Source organism: Erinaceus europaeus, chromosome 12, assembly GCF_950295315.1.
Source record: "Erinaceus europaeus chromosome 12, mEriEur2.1, whole genome shotgun sequence".
Classification (NCBI taxonomy): domain Eukaryota; kingdom Metazoa; phylum Chordata; class Mammalia; order Eulipotyphla; family Erinaceidae; genus Erinaceus; species Erinaceus europaeus.
In genome coordinates this window covers 51,939,834-51,961,576 of record NC_080173.1, presented here as the reverse complement: position 1 = coordinate 51,961,576, position 21,743 = coordinate 51,939,834, and the positions used below count along the sequence as shown (strand labels likewise).

Here is a 21,743-nt window from a genome sequence, read left to right as displayed (position 1 = left end):
ATCCATGAGGTTCCAGAAACTTCTTTTCCCAGCTTGTGAAGTCGTGCCGATAGGGATAGCTGTGTTGGCTTTTCCTGGCACTCGGGGCTTGGCTGCAGGTGGAATCAGGCTGGGCGCACTCTCAGTTGTGGTTGTTAGGTTAACTGCCACAGAGAAGCGGGGGGCTGTGCAGCCTCAGCGCTATATCATGGCACTGAACGGAGAGGGATGTGTGCTCTGGGACTGGAGCTGAACCTCATGCCCTCGGTGAGTTGCACCTCTGGTTTTTAAATGGGGCCTTGGTCCAAATGGGTCACATGGAAGTAAAACACACCTAGAAGTGTTGGATGAGTAGCTCAGGTCCTTCCTCAGAGAGAAGGCACTGTGTTGAGGCAGAAGTCACAGGTTCATGACCTGGCTCTGACCTCCCTGGCTGCGTGACTTCTGAGGCAGCTGCCAAGCCTGGAGGCCAGCCCCTCCCCTGACCTCACACTCATGAGGACATGGAACACGGATGTTCTTCCTTTTTGAGGCCCCAGCCTGGTTCCTGGAAGGCAGAAATCATCTGATGAAGAAACAACTGCCACATGAACCCTCAAGACTTTAGGACCTCTCCCTGCTAGAACTTGGAGAAAACATGGATGACTACCTTCCTGATACCTACACAGGTCACCAAGGACACTCTCTGCTGCTCGCTCCTTATATGTTATAAACAAACTCTACAACATAAGTTATCTGTGGCCACTCCTCAGTCCATGTCTCCAGAATCACCCGGGAACCCAGATATCCCATGCAGCATCCTGTGCCCAGTGCCTATGCTGGTGGCTCCTTGAGGCACAGGTCCGACGACCACCTGCTGCCAAGGGTCTCCTCCCCATGCAGGCCACGGAGGGCACAGACGGAGAGCAGATGGAACAGGTAAGTTTTATTTGGACTTCCAACTCGTTCAGAGGACTCAGCCCCCACCCCCACTGCCCCTCTCCAGTCCCCCTGCCCCATTTCCCCTTCCTGGGGGAACACTCAAAGTACAATTAATTCCATGTGTCTCTGGAGTCCTTGGCCCCTTCCCTGCCTGTCACACTCCTTTCCCCTGTAACGAGGAGGGAAGGAGTGTGAGAGGTGGGAGGCCTGGAAGAGTTGGGTCAGAATGGTACATGCACTGACAGTATCGCCCACTGGTACCCACCTGGGGCTGAGACCCCAGAGAGGGTGGCAGTGGAGGGGGTTGGATTCATCGTGGGGCAGCAGGCTCTTGCCATAGGAAGCTCCCCACCTCAGCCCTGGGAACCCCCTGGCTTCCTGCTTACCCGTCCTTCTGAGGGTACGACTCTGAGGTAGATTTCACAGAGGGAATGTGGGTTGCTGGGGTATGGGAAGGGGGTTAGCTCTTTTGAAGTTAATCTCCACAGCACCCTGGGCTCATTCTCAGGTTCTGGCCTGGGAGGCAGGGGTGATGACACCCACCCAGCTAACGGAGGCTGAGGCATACACATGCTCCAGGGCTGGAGTATGGGGGGAGGGGTGTATCTGCCTTAACAATCTGTGTCTCATGCCAGAGGCTCCAGGAGGAGGGCACGGGCCTGGGAGGCTGGCATGGACAAATAGCTAGATAATCCCCTGATTAGAGGCCCTTAGGACAGCCCCTTTAAACTGGATCCTCTCAGTCCTCCCTCTCTTCTCCCACCCATCCTATTCCCCACTGAGGGGGGCGGTGTTTGAGGGGGCAGAGGGAGTACAAAATTGGCCTGTATAAGGAATGGCAAGAAACAAGATGCCTTATTTCCCCAACTGGAGGGGGGGGCACAGGGGCTACCATGAGCCCCAAGCTGGCCAAGGATAGAGGAACTGGCATTAGTGCAGGGCAGGCTCTGGACCCACTGGAAGGTGGTCCCACAACAGGGCACAGCCTGAGACAGAGAGACATCACAGAGAGACAGAGGAGATAGGGGAACTCCTGGAGTCCTCTGATACCCTCTCCCTTTCCCCCCAAGCCCAAGCACTAAACATTTCCTTAGATCCAACCCTGTTTGGGAACATAAAGGCAGAGGGAGAGAGAGAGAGGCTAGGTGGAATATGGCCCTCCCCCAGCCCAGAGCCCCACCTCCCCAGCACAAACCCGCTGGGGAGAGCCTTCGCCAACCTCCTGGGAAGAGTCGGGGTTGAGTGGTGCCTGGGCCAGGGAAGACGGCACACATTGACTTGGTAGCTTGTGGAGGTATCTGGGGGTCTCAAGGGGCAGGAGCCCCCCACAAGATTCATGCAGCATTCAGTGAGTGAGTGTTTGAGGGTGGTGAGAGAGGGTGGAGAGTCAACCACTGGGTGAATGAGGCACCCTAGATCTTGCTGTTCTCCAGGTGGGAGTCAATATGTTTGATGAGGGCATCATCCGGGTACCCAACAGGGAAACCTAGCTGGCAGAGGGGGCAACTGCGGATGTCAGAGCCCACGGTCTCCATCAGCAGCTGTGGGGAGAGAGGGGGAGGGTTACATACAGCTCCTAATCCCCGATCATGGCCACCACTGCCCTGCCCTCCTCCCTGCCCACTTTCCATCAGTCATGGCCACTCCCCCAAACCAAGACACAGCCCCCAGAATATGCATGTGCTCAGCCTGCCAGGACATCTGTAGTAATTAGGGAAGCTGAGACCCAGACAAGCCCCCAGAGCACTTAAGACACAGCGCCTGGATATCTCAAGGCATGGGCTAACACCAAACAATGCACAACCCGAAAATAATTTTGTCTGGCTCTGGAATATATTTTGTTCCATCCAGGTGGCCAGGAGCGGCTCTGACATTCAGGAAACATTATTTCACTGACACGATAGAGCCCTGAGGTAGGGAGTCTTCTCAGACAGGCAGGAAAAAGCAGAGGCTCTGAGATTCCAGCACAACAGCAGATCGCTGACAACTGAGCGAGGGCACTGTGACAGCTTTAGGCTCACTGCTTCCCTCTCCAGAACCCTCTGGTGGACTCAGATAATACAATCATTGTCTTTGTTTGTAGATGAGAAAACCGAAGATCAGGACAGTAAGTCACTTGTCCAAAGGGCCAAGCTGCTAAGTAGCAGAGTCTGGAATCAATGCAAAAACTGCTGCCACCATAAGGGCTGTGCTGACCTTCAGGCCCCATTCACACCGGCAAATGGTCACTGGACGGGGTTCGGGCAGGGGGCAAGCCCAGGGATGCGGGGGTGGGATGAAACCATGCGGAGCCCTGCCCATGGATGGGGGGTTGCTTGCAGGCACAGGGAGGGTGGCCACCCCACTCACGTTGATGGACGGCCAGGACTGCGCGTGCTCAGCGTGGGTGTAGGCGGCAGGCGCCTCGGGGATGGGGAATCCCGCGCAGAAAGAGGCGCAGCGGATGGTGCCCGCCTCGGAGCTGGGCGGACTGGCGGCCACGGCCCACTCCTCCTCCTCCGACGGCTGCTTCTCGAAGCGCAGGCGGATGCCCTCGAAGGCGCGCCGCGGGCTGAGCGGCCGGCCGGGCCCATAGAGCTCGCCATAGGCCCGTGGTTTGGGGAGCGTGGCCGCCTCTGCCTGCAGCCAGGCCGGCGAGGGGCCCGCGTAGGCCGCGCCCTCCACCAGCTCCGAGTAGCTGCGGCGGCCCTGGAAGCCGGCCTTCGCGTGGTGGCTGGCTGGCTTGGCGTAGGCGCGCTCGGCCAGCGTCCTCTCCGCGGGTGGCTGCGTGGCCGGGCCTGCTGGGGGCCCTGGGGAGCGGCGCTGCGGGCTGGGGGTCTGGCACGTTGGCACTGGCGAGCGGCGCTGCGACGCGGGCGACGGGCAGGAGGGGGAGGCGGGCGAGCGGCGCTGCTGGGGCGAGGGGCACGGGGGCCCCGGGGAGCGGCGCTGGGGCGCAGGGGACTGGCACGGGGCGCAGGGGGGCGCTGCTCGCGACGGCGGCGACGGCGGGGGGCACTGGGGGGACGGGGAGTGACGCTGCGACAGGGGCGAGTGCCTCTGGCCTGGAAGAGAAACAGGGCCGGTCAGTGGGCAGCGCTGCGGAGGGAAGACGGCAAAACTGGGGAGTCAACGCTGGGGAGGCAGCATAATGGTTATGAGAGACTCCCATGCCTGAGGCTCCAAGGTCCCAGGCTCTGTGTCCTGCATCACCTTGAGCCAGAGTGAGCAGTGCTCTGGTGAAAGCAAACAAACAAAAACTAAGGGGTTGGGAGTTGGACGGTGCCCACTGTCCTCCCTACACAAAGGACCTGGCACAGGGAAGAGCGGGAGGGTGGGCCCAGGGCCCAGGGCCCAGAAAGGCCACCTCCAAATGGTGCTGCGTCTCCCTGCAGGGCCCATCTCACCTCCACTGTGCGTCTGTTCCTGCAGCAGAGTCCTCAGGATCCTCCCCTGTAGGGAACTCAGCTCCCGCAGCCGGCCCAGCTCCTCTGTCAGCTCCGTGTAAGCCAGTGCCAAATTCACCCTGAAGGACACCCCAAGAGCCCAGAGTCAAGACCCCTGCCTGCCCTGATCCTGAGGTCAGAGGAGGTGGTGGGGAAGAAGAGGAAAGTGGGTCTGCTGTCCCAGCCTGGAGACAGGCCTGGCTCTGCCCCAGCTTCCAGCTGGCCCTTCCCTCCAGGTCTCTCCTTCCCAACTGCAGAAATGCTACCTCAAATGCCACCTCTCCCAGGGAACTTTACCTGGGACTAGGGCAGTGGTTTCCCAGCTATAGGGTTTGAGCAGCCTAGTAATTCCTAGGGAGTCCATGAATCAGTGTGCTCTCCCCACACTGCTGTGGCCTGAACACATCTCATACAGGTCTGTGTGAATGAATGCTTTTCTAATCTATGCAGATGCTGTGGTAATAAATAAAATACAGACTCATCGAACCGCTGTACTGGCTGGGAGATAGCTCACTAGGTAGAGCCTGCACCTTACCATGGGCAAGGCCCTGGGTTTAAACCCTAATACCACATGGGAGTTGCATGGCAGAGGGGCAATCTCCATAGATGGTGGGATGATACTACAATGTCTTTTCCTCTCTCTGTCTTTCTCTCCCTCTATTTATCTGAAATAGAAAAGATAAAAATGTTTCCCCAGGAGCAGGAGAATTACACTTGCATGGCGATTAGCGTGGTGTGTGTGTGTGTGTGTGTGTGTGTGTGTGTGTGTGTGTGTTGGGGGTGGCAGCACTGCATTTCAAATAGCTTTTTTCAATGTGAATTTTCTCAAGAGCACAAACTAAAAGCATAAATGCAATCTGTGTGTTGAGGGAAGGAGCCCCACCAACAGTCCTCAGCTTTGAAAGATTGGAGGTCATGGTAGTACAGCCTAGGAAAAGCTTCATTCTCTTATGTGAAGATATGGTCTACTGGCTTGGCAGAGGTGCCAGCTGATAAGCTTGACCCCATGTCTGTCCGGTGCTAAGTCCACTGCTCTTGCTTCTGCCTCAAAGTTTCTTTCAACCTGAGTCATTTATGTGAAGATCTTTGTGAACAGCTGCTATTCACTGCACACCTCCAGGGGGCACTACCCACACTCAATGCTTGTGAAAGGCTGCTTTGTTCTAGAACTTCACTGGGAGTTCCTTGGAAGTGGGGATTATATCACTTCATTTATATTCCCAGCCCCTGGGATATTACCCAGTACTCAGCAGATATTGTCAGTGGATAATGCATTGAGCCTTTCCACCCAACTCTTTCATCTCTTTCTTCTTCCCTGCTTCCTGTTCAAGCAGCTACCCTCCTAAACCTGGAAGAGACTCTGAGCTTATCGAAGGTTTTCCCCACTTCCTTTTCTCCTCCCTTCTTTGGAGTCACTTTGATCCAGAACTACAAAAGGTTATGGCACTGAGCATTTCCTCTCCCTTCTGGCCCATCCTAGCCTGCACACCTCACATGAGGCTCTTCCTTGGCCTTGGGTCACATTGCCTTTATCTCTGATCTGGACCTGGGCAGAGCCTGGAATGCAGGGAGTTGGGGTTCCTTGGCTCTCTCCCCTTCATCAAATCCATACTGGGCTCTTGAACTGTGTGGACATTGGCTCTGGAAGGAAGTGGCAGGCAGAGGGTCAACCACTCCAGAACATCTCTTATTGCCCCAGGAGCCAAAGCAGAAATGTCTCCAGACCTTATGGGCATGGTCTCTAGCCTGAGGTAACAGACACATGTGTGTGGATGGGAAGAGTGAAGGGAGGTGTGAGGCCAGTTTGAATGTGAAGAACAGTGTGTGTGCGTGTGTGTGTGTGTCCTCTGTATCTGACCCTGGAGGAGAAAGGAGGGGAGTTGTGGGGTTAGGGCTTCAGAGGACAGCAACAGTCTTGGTGTAGATATTGCCTGGCTCTGCTCTCACTGGGTCTCACTAACCAACACAGGGAAGACAAGCCTTCACCCCACCGCCACATCAAAACTTTGTTTAACCTATTTGCCAAAACCAAATTACAGCAAACAAGTAAGGATTCTGAAGGAAAAAGTTATTCCCATTGTTTTCTTTTTTTCTTCTTTCTTTCTTTTTCTTCTTCTTTTTTTCCCCTTAACCAGAGCACAGCACTGTTCAGTTCTGGCTCATTGGCTCATTGTGGTGGTAGTGGCAGGGGGGACTGAACTTGGGATCTTGGAGCCTCAGGCATGAGAGTCTGGATTTGCATAACCATTATGCTATCTAACCCCATTTTTTCATTTCATTTTTTATTATCTTTATTTACTTACTGGATAGAGGCAGAAATCAAGAGGGAAAGGGGAGACAGGAGAGAGAGAGAAAGAGTCTGCAGCACTGCCTCAACACGTGAGAAGCTTTCCTCTGCAAGTGGGGACTGGGGACTTGAACCTGGTCCTTGAGCACTGTAACCTGTTTGCTTAAGCAGGTTTTCCACCTCCCAGCCCCTCGGTTTATTTTTTGTTTGTTCTTGCCCAATTTCATTGCTTCAGCCCCCCCTTTTTTTTCATTAAGATAAGAGAGAGAAAGGTAGAGACACCACTGCACTGAAGCTTCCTCTGTTGCCATAGCACCTCTCACATGACCCAAAAGCCCATTTCTTAGGGAGACAGAGTAGAGTGCTCACTACCTGTGAGGATGGGAGCTGAGAGGAAGGAGTCCTTTGGGGAACCTTTGCTGAGGTGCAGCAGCACTGAACTCCTCTGCACCTCAGCCGTTGCATTTGCTACATGTGTCCTGTGTTCCCTTACCCTCCTCTCATAGATCTGTGGGTAGAGAGGGCATGTCCCCCACCAAACTGGGAGATTCAGTCTGTGTGTCCCTCATATAATCTAGAGGAGTGTATCTCCTCCAACAGACTGGGGGCTTCCAGAGGCTCTCACCAGTCCCTTAGTAGTGAGGGGGTCTCTGAGCAGGGTGCTGCGGGAGCATCCTAATCTAGCAGCCAGCTTCTCTCCCCATCTGCTTTCACTGCTGAATCTCAGGTGACAGATACAGGTCGTCGCCTTCACACTCTGCCTGGGAGATCTCACCTGCCACATCAGTTCCCAGGTCCCTATCTCTCCCCTGCTTGCCTTCCACTTCTTGTCAGGAGTTACCCTAGTTTCCGCTGCCCAGCTTCTGGCATCCTCTTTGCAACAAAGGCAGACAAGGGAACAAGAACTGGAAGGAAGAGGACCCTAGCCAGAATGCACAGGCCTGCCCCTAGGGCCAGGTGCAGCCGGTCCTGTCCTGCTGGAGCCCCAGGCAGCCCTCACAAAGACCTCTGGGCCCTGGGCAAGATGGTGGAACCTGACCTTCCAATGTGATGGCTTTTGGGGACCTCGCCTGTTCTTGGGCCATCTCCCCCCACCTCAAGATGTACACACCTGGGAATCAGACAGTAGCACAGTGGGTGAAGCGCAAGTGGTGCCAAGTGCAAGGACCAGCATAAAGATCCCGGTTCAAGCCCCCGCCTCCCCACCTGCAGGGGAGTCGCTTCACAGGCGGTGAAGCAGGTCTGCAGGTGTCTCTCTCCCCTCCTCTATCTTCCCCTCCTCTCTCCACTTCTCTTTGTCCTATCCAACAACGATGATATCATCAACAACAACAATAATAACTACAATAATAAAACACGGGCAACTAAAGGGAATACATAAATAAATAAATATTTTTTTAAAAATGTACAGACCTTAGCTCTAAATACACCAAGGACCTGAATGACTCACAACAGAGAAAACACTGCCAGTTCAGTGGAAAAAAAAATCTCAACTTCACAACACAACTAAGAGTTGCACACGTGCACCTAAATACACATTCCATTTCCTGGCTTCCTGGCCCACACCTGAGAGCTATTTTCCACTACCATGACTGTTTGGGAAGGATGGGTCAGGTGGTCGGCAGCAGACGGCAGCATTTAGGTGCTTCTCCGTTACTTATATGATAAGGGAAAGTTGCTTTCCCAGAACCCGGGAAGGGACCCAGGAAGAAAAGAACCCTTAGATCATCTATATATAGAACACTCGTCAGGGACCAGAACTTGATCTTCACAACAACCCTACAACTGTTGCTGCCACTATCCTTAACGTCCATTTTACAGATGTTACCACTGAGGCTTATGGAGGTTCAGTCACTTGATCAAAGTCGTAAAGCCTAGCTGTAGGGGAGTTGTGGACATGGGGCCTGTGGCCTCCTGGCCTCCAAAGTTCAGGCTTCTGACTGCTTCACTATACACTGCCTTCCAAAAGAACTGGGAAAGGGAGGAGGCAACAGAAGGAAAAGACAGTGAGAGTCTGAGGAGACACCATAATGGCTATGCAAAAAGCTCTCATTCCTGAGGCTCTGAGGTCCCAGGTTCAACTCCCAGCACCATCACAAGCCTGAGCTGAGCAGTGCTGTGGTCTTTCTCTCTGTATCTCTCATTAATATAAAATATATTTAAAAAGAAAGAAAAGAAGAGAAGAGAAAAGAAAAGAAAGACAATGAGGAGGAGGAAGAAGAAGGACCTGGGAGTCCTGGGCATTACAAACCCTGCCCTGGGAAGGAAGTGAAAGGTGCTAGACACACCTGGAAATGGAAGATTAGAACTGTCAAGAGGCTGGCCCAAGGTCACAGGGCAGCAGTGGCACAGAGCAGAGATCAAACATACTCTTGGCACCTTAGCCTGCTGAACTGGCACCTTCACCGGAGCCAGAATGCAAATGGTAGAGCTGGCAGGAACAAGGGCTCCCTCCACTGCAAATTTTTCTGTCTTTCATCAACTATCTTCTTATTCATTCCTTCCACGAATAATTCAGGGATCTTAACAATTCACGAGAGACCATCATCTTAGCTATTACTGATAAAGCAACTGAGATGAGAAAAGTTAGAGAGCTAAGTGTTCTTCCTCTGAAAAAAACCTCTTTCTGCTCCAAACCAGCTGGAAGACATATGGGCTCCTGAGTGCAGATTCTTCCCCAAGATAACCCATTGGGTCACTAGGCAGATGGTATAAAGGGATTAGAAATAGGCATGAACTTAAGGTCAACTGGGGTCAAGGTTACATCAGGGCGGGGCTGACAGCTTACTTTCAATCAGGATAGTGGATAGGGTGAAGATTGAGGGAGTCAGGGATGGTGCTAGGATTAGTGCTAGGACTGGGGGCAGGGTCAGAGCTTGTCAAGTGGTCACACTCCCCTGCCCACTCAAGATGGGAAAGAGCACAGAAATCCAGGACTCCTGGACCATCTGTTCTTTTCCCCAACCCCCAGCTACCTCACTTCTGTGGGGGAATTTAGGGACCAAACTTTCCACCACCCCCAGGCACACCCAGCATCAATCTTCCCGCCAGACCCTTGGGGAGGGGACCACAGGCACCAGGCCGTGGAGCAGAGCGGACTTGAGGTTGGGCGAGGGGGGGGGGGGAGGAAGTTGCTTGCAACAACCCAGTGCTCCACCACTTCCTTTCAGGCGTCTTGAGCCCCTTCAGTCTCCTCGACCAGCTATGACTTGCGGTCCGCAGAACCTGGCCCTCCATGGCAGCCCCTGCCATGCCTTCAGCCCAGATGTTCGCTGTGTCTAGAAAGTCAGGTGCAGCTAGGATGGGCCTCCTAGAGGGCCTCATATTCCAGTTTGTTGGGACTGCCCTGCCTCACACTGGTTGCCCCGGCATGATTATTAATAGTGCCCCCTTTCACTTTCAAAAGTGATCCTATTAGGTCAACAAATCATATGGTAGCTCATGCTGGAAGGCCCACCTACCTGACAAAAAACCTGAACCAGGAAAACACACACACACACATACACACACACACACACACACACACACACACACCTACCTAGGAGGTGCTACTGCCTCATGTGCACAGGACGTGCCTGGTATCTGCATTTGACTTATCTGACTAGTTCACTTCTTTGTACCTCAGTTTGCTCAGCTGTAAAAGGGGGGGTGCTACCTTTATCATGTGTTAGAATCAAATGAAGCTCTGTAATGAAACTGTCTCAGTAGTACCTAGAGTGGACTAAGAATCAGAGCAGTGACTAGGAGATGGAGAAAAAGGGGAAAGGGATCTGACTGATACTTTTTTTTTGGTGGGGGTGGGGGGGAACGGCACTGGCTAAGAGACTTTGATTTAAGGACAAGGGACTGCGAATGTGGAGTTTTTCTGCCAGGGAATGAGCACAGGGAGGGTTTCCCTCTGCCCTCCTGGCAGGGAAAAGAGTCAGACACAGGATCAAAGCCCACCAACCTCTTGGGCCATAATGATCAGGTGGCTCCTGATTCAGAGCCTTCCCCCATCTATGCCTGGTGGGCCCCCATGGTTGCAAATGCTCAGAGGTTAATTCCTGTGAGCTCTGGTGCCCTGGCTGAAGATTTGAAAGAGAGGAAGTCAGGAGGGTGAGAAGTGTGAAGGGGGGGCCTGGACTTGCTAGTTCTGGGCTGTGAGGCTAAGTTCATGTTACATGGGGGTCTCCGACTTCCGTCCTGACCCACCCCACACTGCCCTTGACCTCTGTGCAGAGTTTCCATCCTCTCTCTCTCTGAGTTCACACTTCTCCCCCACTGCTAACCGCAGCCCACGCAAAGGCTTGTGGGCGGAGAGAGGGGTAAGGAGGTGGGCGGAAAGGAACCCAGGCTGCAAAACTGAGCCCCCCACTTTGGGAGAAAAAAAGAAAAGCCTATAGTTTTCCCCCCTTCACTCATACTGAGCCCCTCTCTCACCACAACCCCTCACTAGTGGATAACTCAGGGTGAGTCCCCTTTCTCAGCAGACCCTCACTGAGCCCTCTGCCCACTCAGAGTACCCCCTAACAATCTCCTCTCTGCTCTTTGCTCTTGCCACACCCTTAGAAAGACGACACTCAGGAACCCTGTCACTTTGAGCTGGGTCCAGAGTAGGGGGCAATGTGTTCTGTACCTTCCACCTCAGCTGAGACACTCTTGGGGTCCTTCCTCACCTCCTTGTGCCTCCGCAGAAGCAGGGTGGTGCCCAGTCCCATCATTTTTTGTCCTCTGAGTGACTCCCAGCAGCTCTTCTTCTGGGACTATCTGACTCCTTCACACTAGCCGCCAACTTCCAGGCTGACCAACAGCAAAGAAACACGACCCCGAGGTAAAAGCTGGGGGTGGCAGTCTGATCTAGAGTGTGTGGGCCAGGGGCTGGAAGGGAAGTCAGGGGCTGCACCGTCAGCACAGGTAGGACCCATGGAAGGGAGTGCATAGAGAAGGGGTCATGTGAAGGAAGGCCTCTCACCAAGAAACCACTGCCTTGGAGACATCCACACTGAGACCCTGTCTACACTGAGGCAGGAACCAGGAGATTCCCACATAGGGGCCAACAGGAGCAGGCTGGGCTTAGTGTCTGCTGTGGCTCCCTCTCTGGCTTTGTTTGCTTTTTTTTTTTTTTTTTAATTTTCCCTTTTGTTGCCCTTTTGTTTAACATTGTTGTGGTTATTGATGTCATCATTGTTGTTGGCTAGGACAGAGAGAAATGGAGAGAGGAGGGGAAGACAGAGAGGGGGAGAGAAAGATAAGACACCTGCAGACCTGCTTCACCGCCTGTGAAGCGACCCCCCTGCAGGTGGGGAGCCGGGGGCTCGAACCGGGATCCTTACGCCGGTCCTTGCGTTTTGCGCCACGTGCGCTTAACCCGCTGCGCTACCGCCTGACTCCCTTTGTTTCATTTTTTAAGGGTTATTTTATTGATGACATATGAGAGAAGGTCTTGCATGAGGTAGACAGAGAGAGAGAAGCCAGAGTGCCACTATGGCATATGCAGTACTAGGGATCAAACCCGAAACCTCAGCATGAAAGTCTGACGCTCTACAGCTGAACCACCTCCCTTCTTCAGCTTTCACACCCCCTGGGTCCTGTTCATGCAAAGTGCATGGGGCCTCCTGGATAACTCAGGCCCTGGACTTCTCTCCTGGGATTCTGGCAGAGCCCACAGGTAAGATTCCTGTTAACCTGGGAGAGGGGGAGTGGTATCAGGCAGAAATGAATGGAAGAGGGGGTGATTAAGGCCTCCTCAGGTGGGAAGACAGGGAAGGGAGCACTCGGGAGCACCCTATTACAAAGAGGAGCTGAGTTTTTAAGAAAATAAAGCTGCTGGGGTCTGGGTGGTGGTGCACTCAGCTGAGCACGTTTCCATACGCAAGGACATGGGTTTCTCAAGCCCTGGTACCCACTAACGGGGGGGGGGGGGGGGGAGTTTCACAAGCGGTGAAGCAGTGCTGAAGGTGTCTCTCTATCTCCTCTTCCCATTTCAGTTTCTCTCAGTCTCTATCCAGTAGATGAATAAAAAAGCACTAAGAAATTAAATTAAAAAAAAGAAAAGAAAACTACTAGGGGAATGAGGACTTCCTCTAGGAATTAACTCTTTTTTTAAATATTTATTTATTTATTTATTCCCTTTTGTTGCTCTTGTTATATTGTTGTATTTTTTTTTTAAATATATTTTTTTATTTTCCCTTTTTGTTACCCTTTTTTATTGTAGTTATTATTGTTGATGTTGTCGTTGCTAGATAGGACAGAGAGAAATGGAGAGAGGAGGAGAAGACAGAGGGGGAGAGAAAGATAGACACCTGCAGACCTGCTTCACCGCCTGTGAAGTGACTCCCCGCAGGTGGGGAGTGGGGGCTCGAACCAGGATTCTTACGCTGGTCCTTGCACTTGGCACCACGTGCGCTTAACCTGCTGCGCCACCGCCTGACTCCCTGTTGTAGTTTTTATTGTTGTTGTTATTGAAGTCGTCATTGTTGGATAGGGCAGAGAGAAATGGAGAGAGAAGGGGAAGACAGAGAGGGGGAGAGAAAGATAGACACTTGCAGACCTGCTTCACCACCTGTGAAGTGACTCCCCTGCAGGTGGGGAGCCGGGGGGTTGAACCTGGATCCTTACGGGGAATTAACTCTTGCCAAGCTGGGGCTTCCCAGAGATTCTCAGAGTGAATGCCAGCATCAGGCTCAGCACACAGGACCTGTTGGCTCCAGAGACAGAGATCCAGACCTGAGGTAGAGTAGGACTAGCATCTGAAGGGGAGGAGCTGGGAACTCACCCAGGGTAAGACCTGCTTAGCTCAGGCCAGACCCTGGACAGAGTCCATCTCTCACTCTGGCCAAAGGGACTGAGAGGGGTAGGTACCCAGGGTGGGAAAGGAATGGGCTGTCCCGGCCAGGAGTCAAGCTGCATAAAGGACACCACCCTACGGGAGAAAGTCTCCTCATTCACACACTTTGGCCACTTGGGACCCACCGTCACCTCCACTTCTCTGCCTGCCCCCCTTCCTTTTACACCTTCCTCTCATATCTCTCAGCAATGACTGACCTCTGAGCCATGAGAGCCACCTCAGCTCAGAGACAGGAAGTCAGGAAAACAGAGACACAGAATCCCAAGAAGGCTCCCTGGGCTTTGAAAGGTTGTGGTCTGGGAGGTGGCGCAGTGGATAAAGACTCTCAAGCATGAGGTCTTGAGTTCGATCCCCGGCAGCATATGCGCCAGAGTGATGTTTGGTTCTTTCTCTCTCCTCCTATCTTTCTCATTAATAAATAAACTAGGGAGTTGGGCGGTAGCACAACAGGTTAAGTGCACAGTGACACAAAGTGCAAGGACCAGAGTAAGGATCCCAGTTCGAGCCCGTGGCTCCCCACCTGCAGGGGAGTCCCTTCACAGGGGGTGAAGCAGGTCAGCAAGGTGTCTACCTTTCTCTCCCCCTCCCTGTCTTCCCCTCCTCTCTCCATTTCCCTCTGTCTTATCCAACAGTGACACCAACAATAATAACTACAACAATAAAACAAGGGCAACAAAATATTTTTTAAAAACTTTTTAAATTAATTAATTAATTAATTAACTAACTATAAAGAAAAAAAAGAAAGAGTTGTTCACAGACTCCAGTCCTGCCAGATAGTTCAGCCAATTGGGTGAGCCCTCACTGCTGTTCTTCCCAGAGGGAGTTGGACGTACTGATCCATAAAGGATGCTATGCTGTGACTCTGGAGGCAAGCTGGGATTCTAGAACCCAGGCACATGGGCTAGGGTGGGCTGAGTCCCAGCCACAAACTAGTGCGGACTCAATCCACAAAGGCCTCCAGCACCCTCCCACACAACCTAGTTAAGGGGTCCCACCCACCATCCCACAAACTGGGTTCTTACTCCCCAGAAGTCACAGCTCCACCCAGGCTCTCACCCAGAGTGTGTGTGTACACGTGGAGGGGTGGGGGAGAAGGAGCAACACTTCCCAGCTGGTCAGAAGCTGGGAGGAAGACAAGGAGTTCGCTAGGAAGAGGGCCCCTGGAGCCTCACAGCTGGATATGCTGTGTGACAGAGGGTCCATTCCCACTTTGTATGGGCCTTGGTCTTCCCCTCCAGTCAAAGCAGGGAGAGTCTGTGCCACATGCTGCCTCTTCTCAAGGGACAGAGCTGAAGCGGAAGTTAGTTTGCACCCTATTTCTCAGAAAGTAGGAGAAGATGAGTCTGGCTTAGATGTGAAAGGCAAGACAGCAGGCTCACTGATGCCAGGTTGTCACTCATCTCCTCCCTTGCTGCCCAGCACTCTCCCAGAGGCTGCCGTGCCCTCCTGACTTCCTGCTGCCCCTCTTTCCTGGCAGAATCCCAAAGGGCACCATAGCAGAGTATGTTCTAACTCCCCTGCCTGCTGTTGAGATTAGAGAAGAAGGAGACTGTCCCCTTCCTCCTCACTGAGGAGCAGAGGGTTAACTGAACTGGCTGGGTCTTGTTAATGGGATGGAAAGTGGGACTCCCAAGAGGCCCCAGAATTCACCAGAGGACACAAAACACAAAAAAGCAGCGAAGCAGCTGAGGAAATGTCTTTCAACCACTGACACACTGAGAAGAGATGGTCTAGGGTGCCAGAGAGAAGCAAGGGGAATGTTCTAGAAGCTGGGCACCCCAGAACCTTGCCTCTTTCTTATAAAGAACACAGACAAACACAAACACCATGGCCCTGACAACTCGGAAGGAAGGACACTTAAGCTACACTGAGTAGGAGGGAGGTGAACCAAATGGGTGCAGAGGTGAAGAAGGAAAGAATTAGAGGGGTGACTTACTGATCGTCCCCAACTCTTTTCACCCACGCCATGTCCCGCTCTGACAGGTTGGAGGCCAGATCCTGTGGAAGAAGATTCAGAGGTCAGATGCCAACTTCCTTTGTCTGATCCCCCTTCTCTGCCATTGTCAGTCTGTACTCAGTGAGGAAGACATGGTGTTTGTTTTTGTTTTTGTTTTTGTTTTTTTTTAAATCAATTTATGGGAGAGGAGTAACAGTACAGTTGTTGACATATGGGTAAAATTTCCCATCTCCCTATGATAGGTGTCTGCAAAACACTCTCGTCCTCATCTTAGGTCCATTTCTACCATCGTGCATCAGGACCCCAACCCTGCCCCCCCCCTTCCAGTTGCTCCCAACTCTTCCCAGAATCATGTCAAGTGAGATAAGCCAAAAAGAAAAGGATGTCCTGGACTTCTAAGGTTGTTCCCAGCGCTGCCCCCCGCCCCCACCTCCACAGAGGTCTGGACATGTCAGAGTATAGGTTGAGGGCAAGGCATTTACCTGTGCTCGGGTCTCCTGAAGCTGCTTCAGTTCCCCCTGGAGCCGCTCACACTCAGCCTGGAGCTGCTCCTCCCGAAGCTGAGCCCCCCGAGCCTCTCCCTGGGCGGCCTCCAGAGCCTCCTCCAGCCGCCTCCGCTCCAACTCACTCACACTTGGTGTGGGGCCTGGCCAGCCTGCTGTCAGGGGAAAGAACAATGTCAGACCAGCACTGGCTGCTGAGGACTCTCTGCTGACTCCCAGGTCACACAAAACAGGTGCAGGCTACATACAGCATGAGGGATTCAAAAGAGCAGCCAAGGAACCCAGGAGGAGAATCCCCTTTACAGAGGATGGATGGGCTGAACTACTCTCCCTGATTTTCCCGGAGGTCAGTGAAAAAAACAAGAGGACTTTTTGAAGGACTTCCCAGGCCAAACTCCAAACACTTTCAAAGGCCTCCCCAACCAAAACCTTACATGATGGGGACTCTGGGTGGGGGCACCCTCTGCTGGCAAATGTAAGGATTACATGGGGGTAGCTCAGGAATGGGAGGGAGCAGAAAAATGCAGTGTGATAGTGTATGAGGGATGAAGTGATTGTGGGAGAAATCTCAACTATTAGAGTGAGTTTTTTTACTAAGTCCAAGAAGTTGGCTGGAGATGAGTCTTAGGGACTTTTGGATAGGGAAACCAGGACTCACTGATCTCACCGTGACTCAAGCCAGACCCCCCTCTCATTGCCAAGTAGTGCAGGTCCAGGTCAGCACAAAGAGGGGCGGGGGCAGGTGGTGGGCTGAGGCTGGGGAAGGAGGCATCCCGAAGGCCTTGCTGCTGCCGTAGCTGCTGCTCCAAACCACAAATCTGCCGCAGGTGGGTCTCCACCAGGGCGCGCTGCAGGGGGGTGGAGGAGAGATGAGGGGGAGAGGATTTGTGAGGGCCAGAGCACCCCAGTGGGCCACCCAAACCCAGGGCTTTCCCATGTGTGCATAGCATCACCCCCAAGCCAGAGCGAGGTCACAGGTTACATATCCCAAGTCCACGCTACAAGCAGCCCTCCCAGTAACTGCAATGCAGATGTTTCTGGCTACTGCCCTGTGCAAGGTCAGAGTTGATGCCTCTACCCTCAGAAGGACACTCATAAGAACACTCAGTCCCGAGAGTCGAGAGTCAGGCAGTAGCACAGCAGGTTAAGTGCATGTGGTGCAAAGAGCAAGGACCAAGTAAGGATCCCGGTTCAAATCCCTGGTTCCCCACCTGCAGGGGAGTTGCTTCACAGGCAGTGAAGAAGGTCTGCAGGTGTCTATCTTTCGCTCCCCCTCTGCCTTCCCCTCCTCTCTCCATTACTCTCTGTCCTATCCAATAATGACAACAACAACAACAATAATAACTATAACAATAAAAATTTTTTAAAAAAAGAATTTTTCTTTTTTTAAATATTTTATTTTATTTATTTATTCAAATATTTATTTATATTATTTTTTATTTTATTTATTTATTAATAATATTTTATTTTATTTATATTATTTTGTTGCCCTTGTTGTTTTATTGTTGTAGTTATTATTGTTATTGTCGTCGTTGTTGGATAGGACAGAGAGAAATGGAGAGAGGAGGGGAAGACAGAGAGGAGGAGAGAAAGACAGACACCTGCAGACCTGCTTCACCTGCAGGTGGGGAGCCGGGGTTCGAGCCGGGATCCTTATGCCGGTCCTTGTGCTTTGCACCACCTGCGCTTAACCCGCTGCGCTACAGCCTGACTCCCAAGAATTTCTTAAAAATAAAAGAACACTCAGTCCCCTGTCCAGACAACACTACCACCTCAGGAATATTATCATATTTGCTAATTGCTTAAGTCACACTCCAGGCTCTATCTACCTACCTTGTGTATTAAGTGGGGATAACCACATGTCCCTCTTAGAACTGTCCTGGGAATTAAAATGTGTAAATACATCTAAGGAAACAAGAATGGCTCCTGCCACATGGTAATACCATACAAGTGCTTCTTATTATTCTAGCAAAGCATCTTTATGCCAATGTCCCACTATCCTACAACAGCTCAGTGAAGTTATTAATTACCTCACTTTCCAGAAGAGGGTCAGAGACCAAGTGACTTGACCTGGGTCACAGGCAGGTGTCAGCAGAGATTACATCTCCTGATTCTAACACGACGTAACCTGCTCACATGCATGACTGTCCCCACACTTAGAATCACACACACCAAGACCCATCCCAGTTTTCACTTATACTTCTGGTCACCTCTGCTCTCACCTATGTAACCTTCCAAATACAGTGCTACAGACAGAGGGCCAACCCAGAGTGAGACCCAAACATACATGTGGGGATAATGTCCTACAGACTCATACAGTCACCTCTTGCCACTGTCTAATCAGGATGTTCAGAGTAACTCTCACAGACATGCATGGGGTTGTATACAAACATGCAGCCAGAGTCCCCACTTCCTGGGCCTCACCATCTCCCCTAGCTCCGTTTCCAGGTCATTCTTCTCCACGCAGAGCTTCTCATAAGCCTGGATCATCTCCCCGAGTTGTTCCTCCTGCTCCTTATTCTTTTGCAACTAGATGGGGTCCGAGAGGGTGGGGCGTGCACCACAGTCAGACCCAATCTTAACTTTGGGACCTCCCACCCTGACTCAGCACCCAGAGCAAGGATAAGAGGAGCTGTAACATGGTCTAGGGAAACCCATGATCACCTGTGATCAAGGAGACAGAAGCCAGAGGCTAGGGAAGTGTCGGAAACAAAGAGCTCTTGGAACATAACCCAGGCCAGGAGGCTTAGGAGGGGGCTCACCTCATGCTGGAACTGGTTGAGTCGCTGCTGCAGGCTGACTTTCTCCACCTCCAGCAAGGAGCCATCCTTGATTTCATACAGAGAGAAACCGTGCTCCTCTCCAAATTCATTGATCAATGGGTACTGTGGGCAATACGGGCCTTCAGGGAAGCTGGCACCTGGCCTCCCAGTCCTCACTTCTCCCTCCCCTTCTGTAGTGGGACCCGTAAATCCCACTTTACTACAGGCATCTCTCACCAACCAGATTTATTTTATTTATTGCCACCAGGGTTATCACTGGGGCTTGGTGCTGGCACTATGAATCCACTGCTCCCAGTGGCCTTCCCCCCCCCCCCATTTTTTTTATTAGATAGGCCAGAGAGAAATTAACAGGTGAGGGGGAGATAGAGAGAAAGAAAAACAACATGCAGACCTGCTTCACCGCTAATGAAGTATACCCCCTGCAAATAGGAAGCAGGGGATCGAATTGGGTCCTTACACTTGATAATATGTGCCACTGACTGCACTGACTGGCCTCCCAACCAAATCTTTAGATCTGAGGTCCCACAACACTTAAGTGAACCCCTCTAGATGGTCAAGGGACTTTCCAGAGTTCCTATCCAGATTGGCTACATCCCGCATGATGGGGGGAGGGCCTCTCTCAAGTTCCCAAGAATATTATCCCTTTTTTGGATCCCAGGGATCTCTGCTGGGCCCCCAGTTCTTGGCACCCCAGCATGGCCCCCACACACACACAGCCATACAAACACCCCACACACAGTCATACACACCCGTACCCCATCATCTCCAGTTTCTGACCTTGATTTCGTAGACTTTTAGTCGTCTGCGTAGGGTTGCATTCTCCCTCTCCAGCCCCCCTAATCGCTCCTTGATGTCACCGTAGGCCGTGATGAGGGCAAAGTGGGAGGCAGAGCACATGTCCCCACCCAGAGAGGGGTCCTCAGGGGCATCCAGCCACGCTTCACTGGGCCCCAGGGCCTCCTGGGTCAGGATGCTGATGTCATCCTCAAACATGGATTCCATGTCCAGGGCCCGAGCTGTGGCCCCTCCTGGGCCTCCTAGAAGAGCAGGAACAGCAGTGAGAGGCCTGGGGCTGGTGCCTTACACCCTCTCATCCCGGCCCTAGGAACCCTGTGCCAGCTGAGATGCAGCCTTGAAACCCCCTGGCTTCATCTCCCACAGCCCCCTCCCAAAGTGAACTCCATCATCTTGCTGCTTTTAAAAGTCTGAGAGCAGAAGACTGGCAAATGAGGATGACAAGCCAGGCCAGAGGGAGGGGAGAGATCCTTCCCAGAGCCCAGGCATATGCATGGACAGGAGGGGCCAGCCTTTCCTGCCAGGGCCAAGAAAGGGTCTGCCCTGGCTCACTCTTCAGCTTCCCCAGGCCCTGCTTCCCCAAATATCGATACCTCTCTGCCAAGCTCCTCATCCCAGGCCTCTGGCGCCCCAGCTCCTCCCTAATGAAGGCTCAGTGCTTCTGGAAGGGTGAGCCCCACGGTCAACACAGCTCGTCCTTAGGCCCCCGCCCAACTGTCCAACTTCCTCCTGCAGGATCCCAGAGTTCAGGAAAAGGAAGCGCCTCCCCCACTCTCACAGGGGCTGTGGCAGCCCTCCAGGCCCTCCACACCCCTGACCCGGGCCCTACAGGAAGTCCTCGGCTGGGTGTCCCAGGGAGCGCGAAGGGAAGGGGGCTTGGGAGAGGGCGAGGCTCCGGCAGGCAGTCCTCCCAGCCAAGCCCGCTGTGTCTGCACCCGGGAAAATGGGGAGACCTGGGAGGGGGCAGGAATGACTCAGGGCTCCCGCAAGAGTAGGCGAGGGGGTGCGTGTGTATACTTCTCCGGGCTGTTTATGAATGTGTGCCTGTGTGGGGGCAGTGTGTCTGTGAATGGGTGTAGGTGTGTCAGTCAATGAGCGCCTCCTCGGCCTGCCGGAGCTGCGGATGGGGTCGCGGATGGAGTTGGAAGTGGCCGCAGGCGCCGTGTTTGTGTGTGCGCGTGTGAGCACGCGTGCGTGAGCGTGTGTGAAGGCTGGGCAGGGCACGTTCGGGGCCGGGTCACGTGGGGCACTATGGGAATGTCCGAGGTGCGCGCGCGCGGAGCGGGAGCTCGGCGGGAGGTGCGAGTCGGGCCGCGGGGTCCACGACCTCCCGGGCCGGCGGGTCAGCGGACTCCTGGGGGGCGGGGTGAAGAGGGACGAAGGCCCAGGTCCCTCCACCCCCACCCGCTAAGTGCGGGAGAAACGCGTGAGACCGGGTCCGAGTAAGGAGGGTGTGCGCGTGTTTGTAAGGCTGGCCCCACCTTTAACCCGTTGCGCCCCGGCCCCGGCCCCCCGCCACAGCTCCGCTCAGCGCTCGCACACCCCCCGCCCCCCAGGCCCCGAGCCCACTGGCGGGACCCCGTCCCCCTCGACCGCCCCGACAAATGGTTCCTTCCTCTGCGTTCTTCCCACGGCCCCGCAGCCCCGGCTGAGTGCCGGGAGAGCGAGTGGGGAGGGGGCGCCCCGTCGGCCGGGTCCCTTCTGCGGCCCCTTTAAAAGCCGCCCTTTAAACCCCTGCAGCTCGGCCGACGGAACATGTCGCCCCTCCCCCACACATGGCGGGGCCCAGGGCCCCGAGACCGCGTCCCCCGAGGAAGGGGCTCCGGATGGACGCGGTGCGGCCTGAGGACCGACGGAGCGGAGGGCGGGAGGATGCGGGCGACTGAGGCCGGACCCTCCCCTCCCCTCCCGCGCAGCCCCGGCCAAGTGCCGGACAGTCCCCCGCCCCGGGCGGCCCCGCGACCCCCGGGAGGTGGCCCCGGGCCCGCTCCCCTTCCCCGCCCTCGCCCAAGCCGGGAACTCACTGCTGCTGCCGTTCCTGCTTGCAATCGCAGCTTACCCCCTCCGCATGCTCCCTCCCCAGCCGGGCACCGGTGCCCCCACCCCCCTGGCACCGCGCTCCGCTCTCGCCCTGTCGCCGCCGCCGGGTCTCTCCCTACCCCCTTCCCTCCCCTCCCCCATTCCCCCATCCCCCCTCCCGCCCGGCCGCCCGCCCCGTTCCTCCTCCTCCTCCTCCGCCGCCGCCTCCTCCCGGCTGCTCCCGC

At 53.9% G+C, this 21,743-nt stretch overlaps 1 protein-coding gene across 8 annotated transcripts; it reads right to left on the bottom strand.

Moving 5' to 3' along the window:
• Positions 1 to 891: 891 nt before the first annotated feature.
• TBKBP1 (TBK1 binding protein 1) lies at positions 892 to 21,659 on the bottom strand. 8 transcript variants are annotated; one of them, XM_060203624.1, is made up of 11 exons: positions 21,504 to 21,652; positions 20,073 to 20,208; positions 19,462 to 19,721; positions 18,664 to 18,786; positions 18,326 to 18,430; positions 16,560 to 16,749; positions 15,881 to 16,056; positions 15,378 to 15,439; positions 4,287 to 4,405; positions 3,250 to 3,944; positions 892 to 2,441 (listed from the first exon to the last, which is right to left on the bottom strand). In XM_060203624.1, the coding sequence occupies exons 3-11, from the start codon at positions 19,684 to 19,686 to the stop codon at positions 2,313 to 2,315; spliced, it is 1,824 nt and encodes a 607-aa protein (XP_060059607.1). In that variant the 5' UTR covers positions 19,687 to 19,721; positions 20,073 to 20,208; positions 21,504 to 21,652; the 3' UTR covers positions 892 to 2,312. The 8 variants fall into 8 exon arrangements, with proteins under 8 accessions (XP_060059607.1, XP_060059608.1, XP_060059609.1 ...); XM_060203625.1 differs by lacking the exon at positions 20,073 to 20,208 and having other exon boundaries at positions 21,504 to 21,659; XM_060203626.1 differs by lacking the exon at positions 21,504 to 21,652 and having other exon boundaries at positions 20,073 to 21,398.
• Positions 21,660 to 21,743: the final 84 nt, after the last annotated feature.

Excerpts from the sequence above, each read along its gene's own strand:
- TBKBP1 (XM_060203625.1), bottom strand. The coding sequence starts at position 19,686 with ATGGAATCCATGTTTGAGGATGACATCAGCATCCTGACCCAGGAGGCC. Across the intron at positions 15,440-15,880 it reads TTCAGGAGACCCGAGCACAG|GATCTGGCCTCCAACCTGTC; the intron begins GTAAATGCCTTG and ends CTTCTTCCACAG. Across the intron at positions 4,406-15,377 it reads AAAAGAGTTGGGGACGATCA|GGTGAATTTGGCACTGGCTT; the intron begins GTAAGTCACCCC and ends GGTGTCCTTCAG.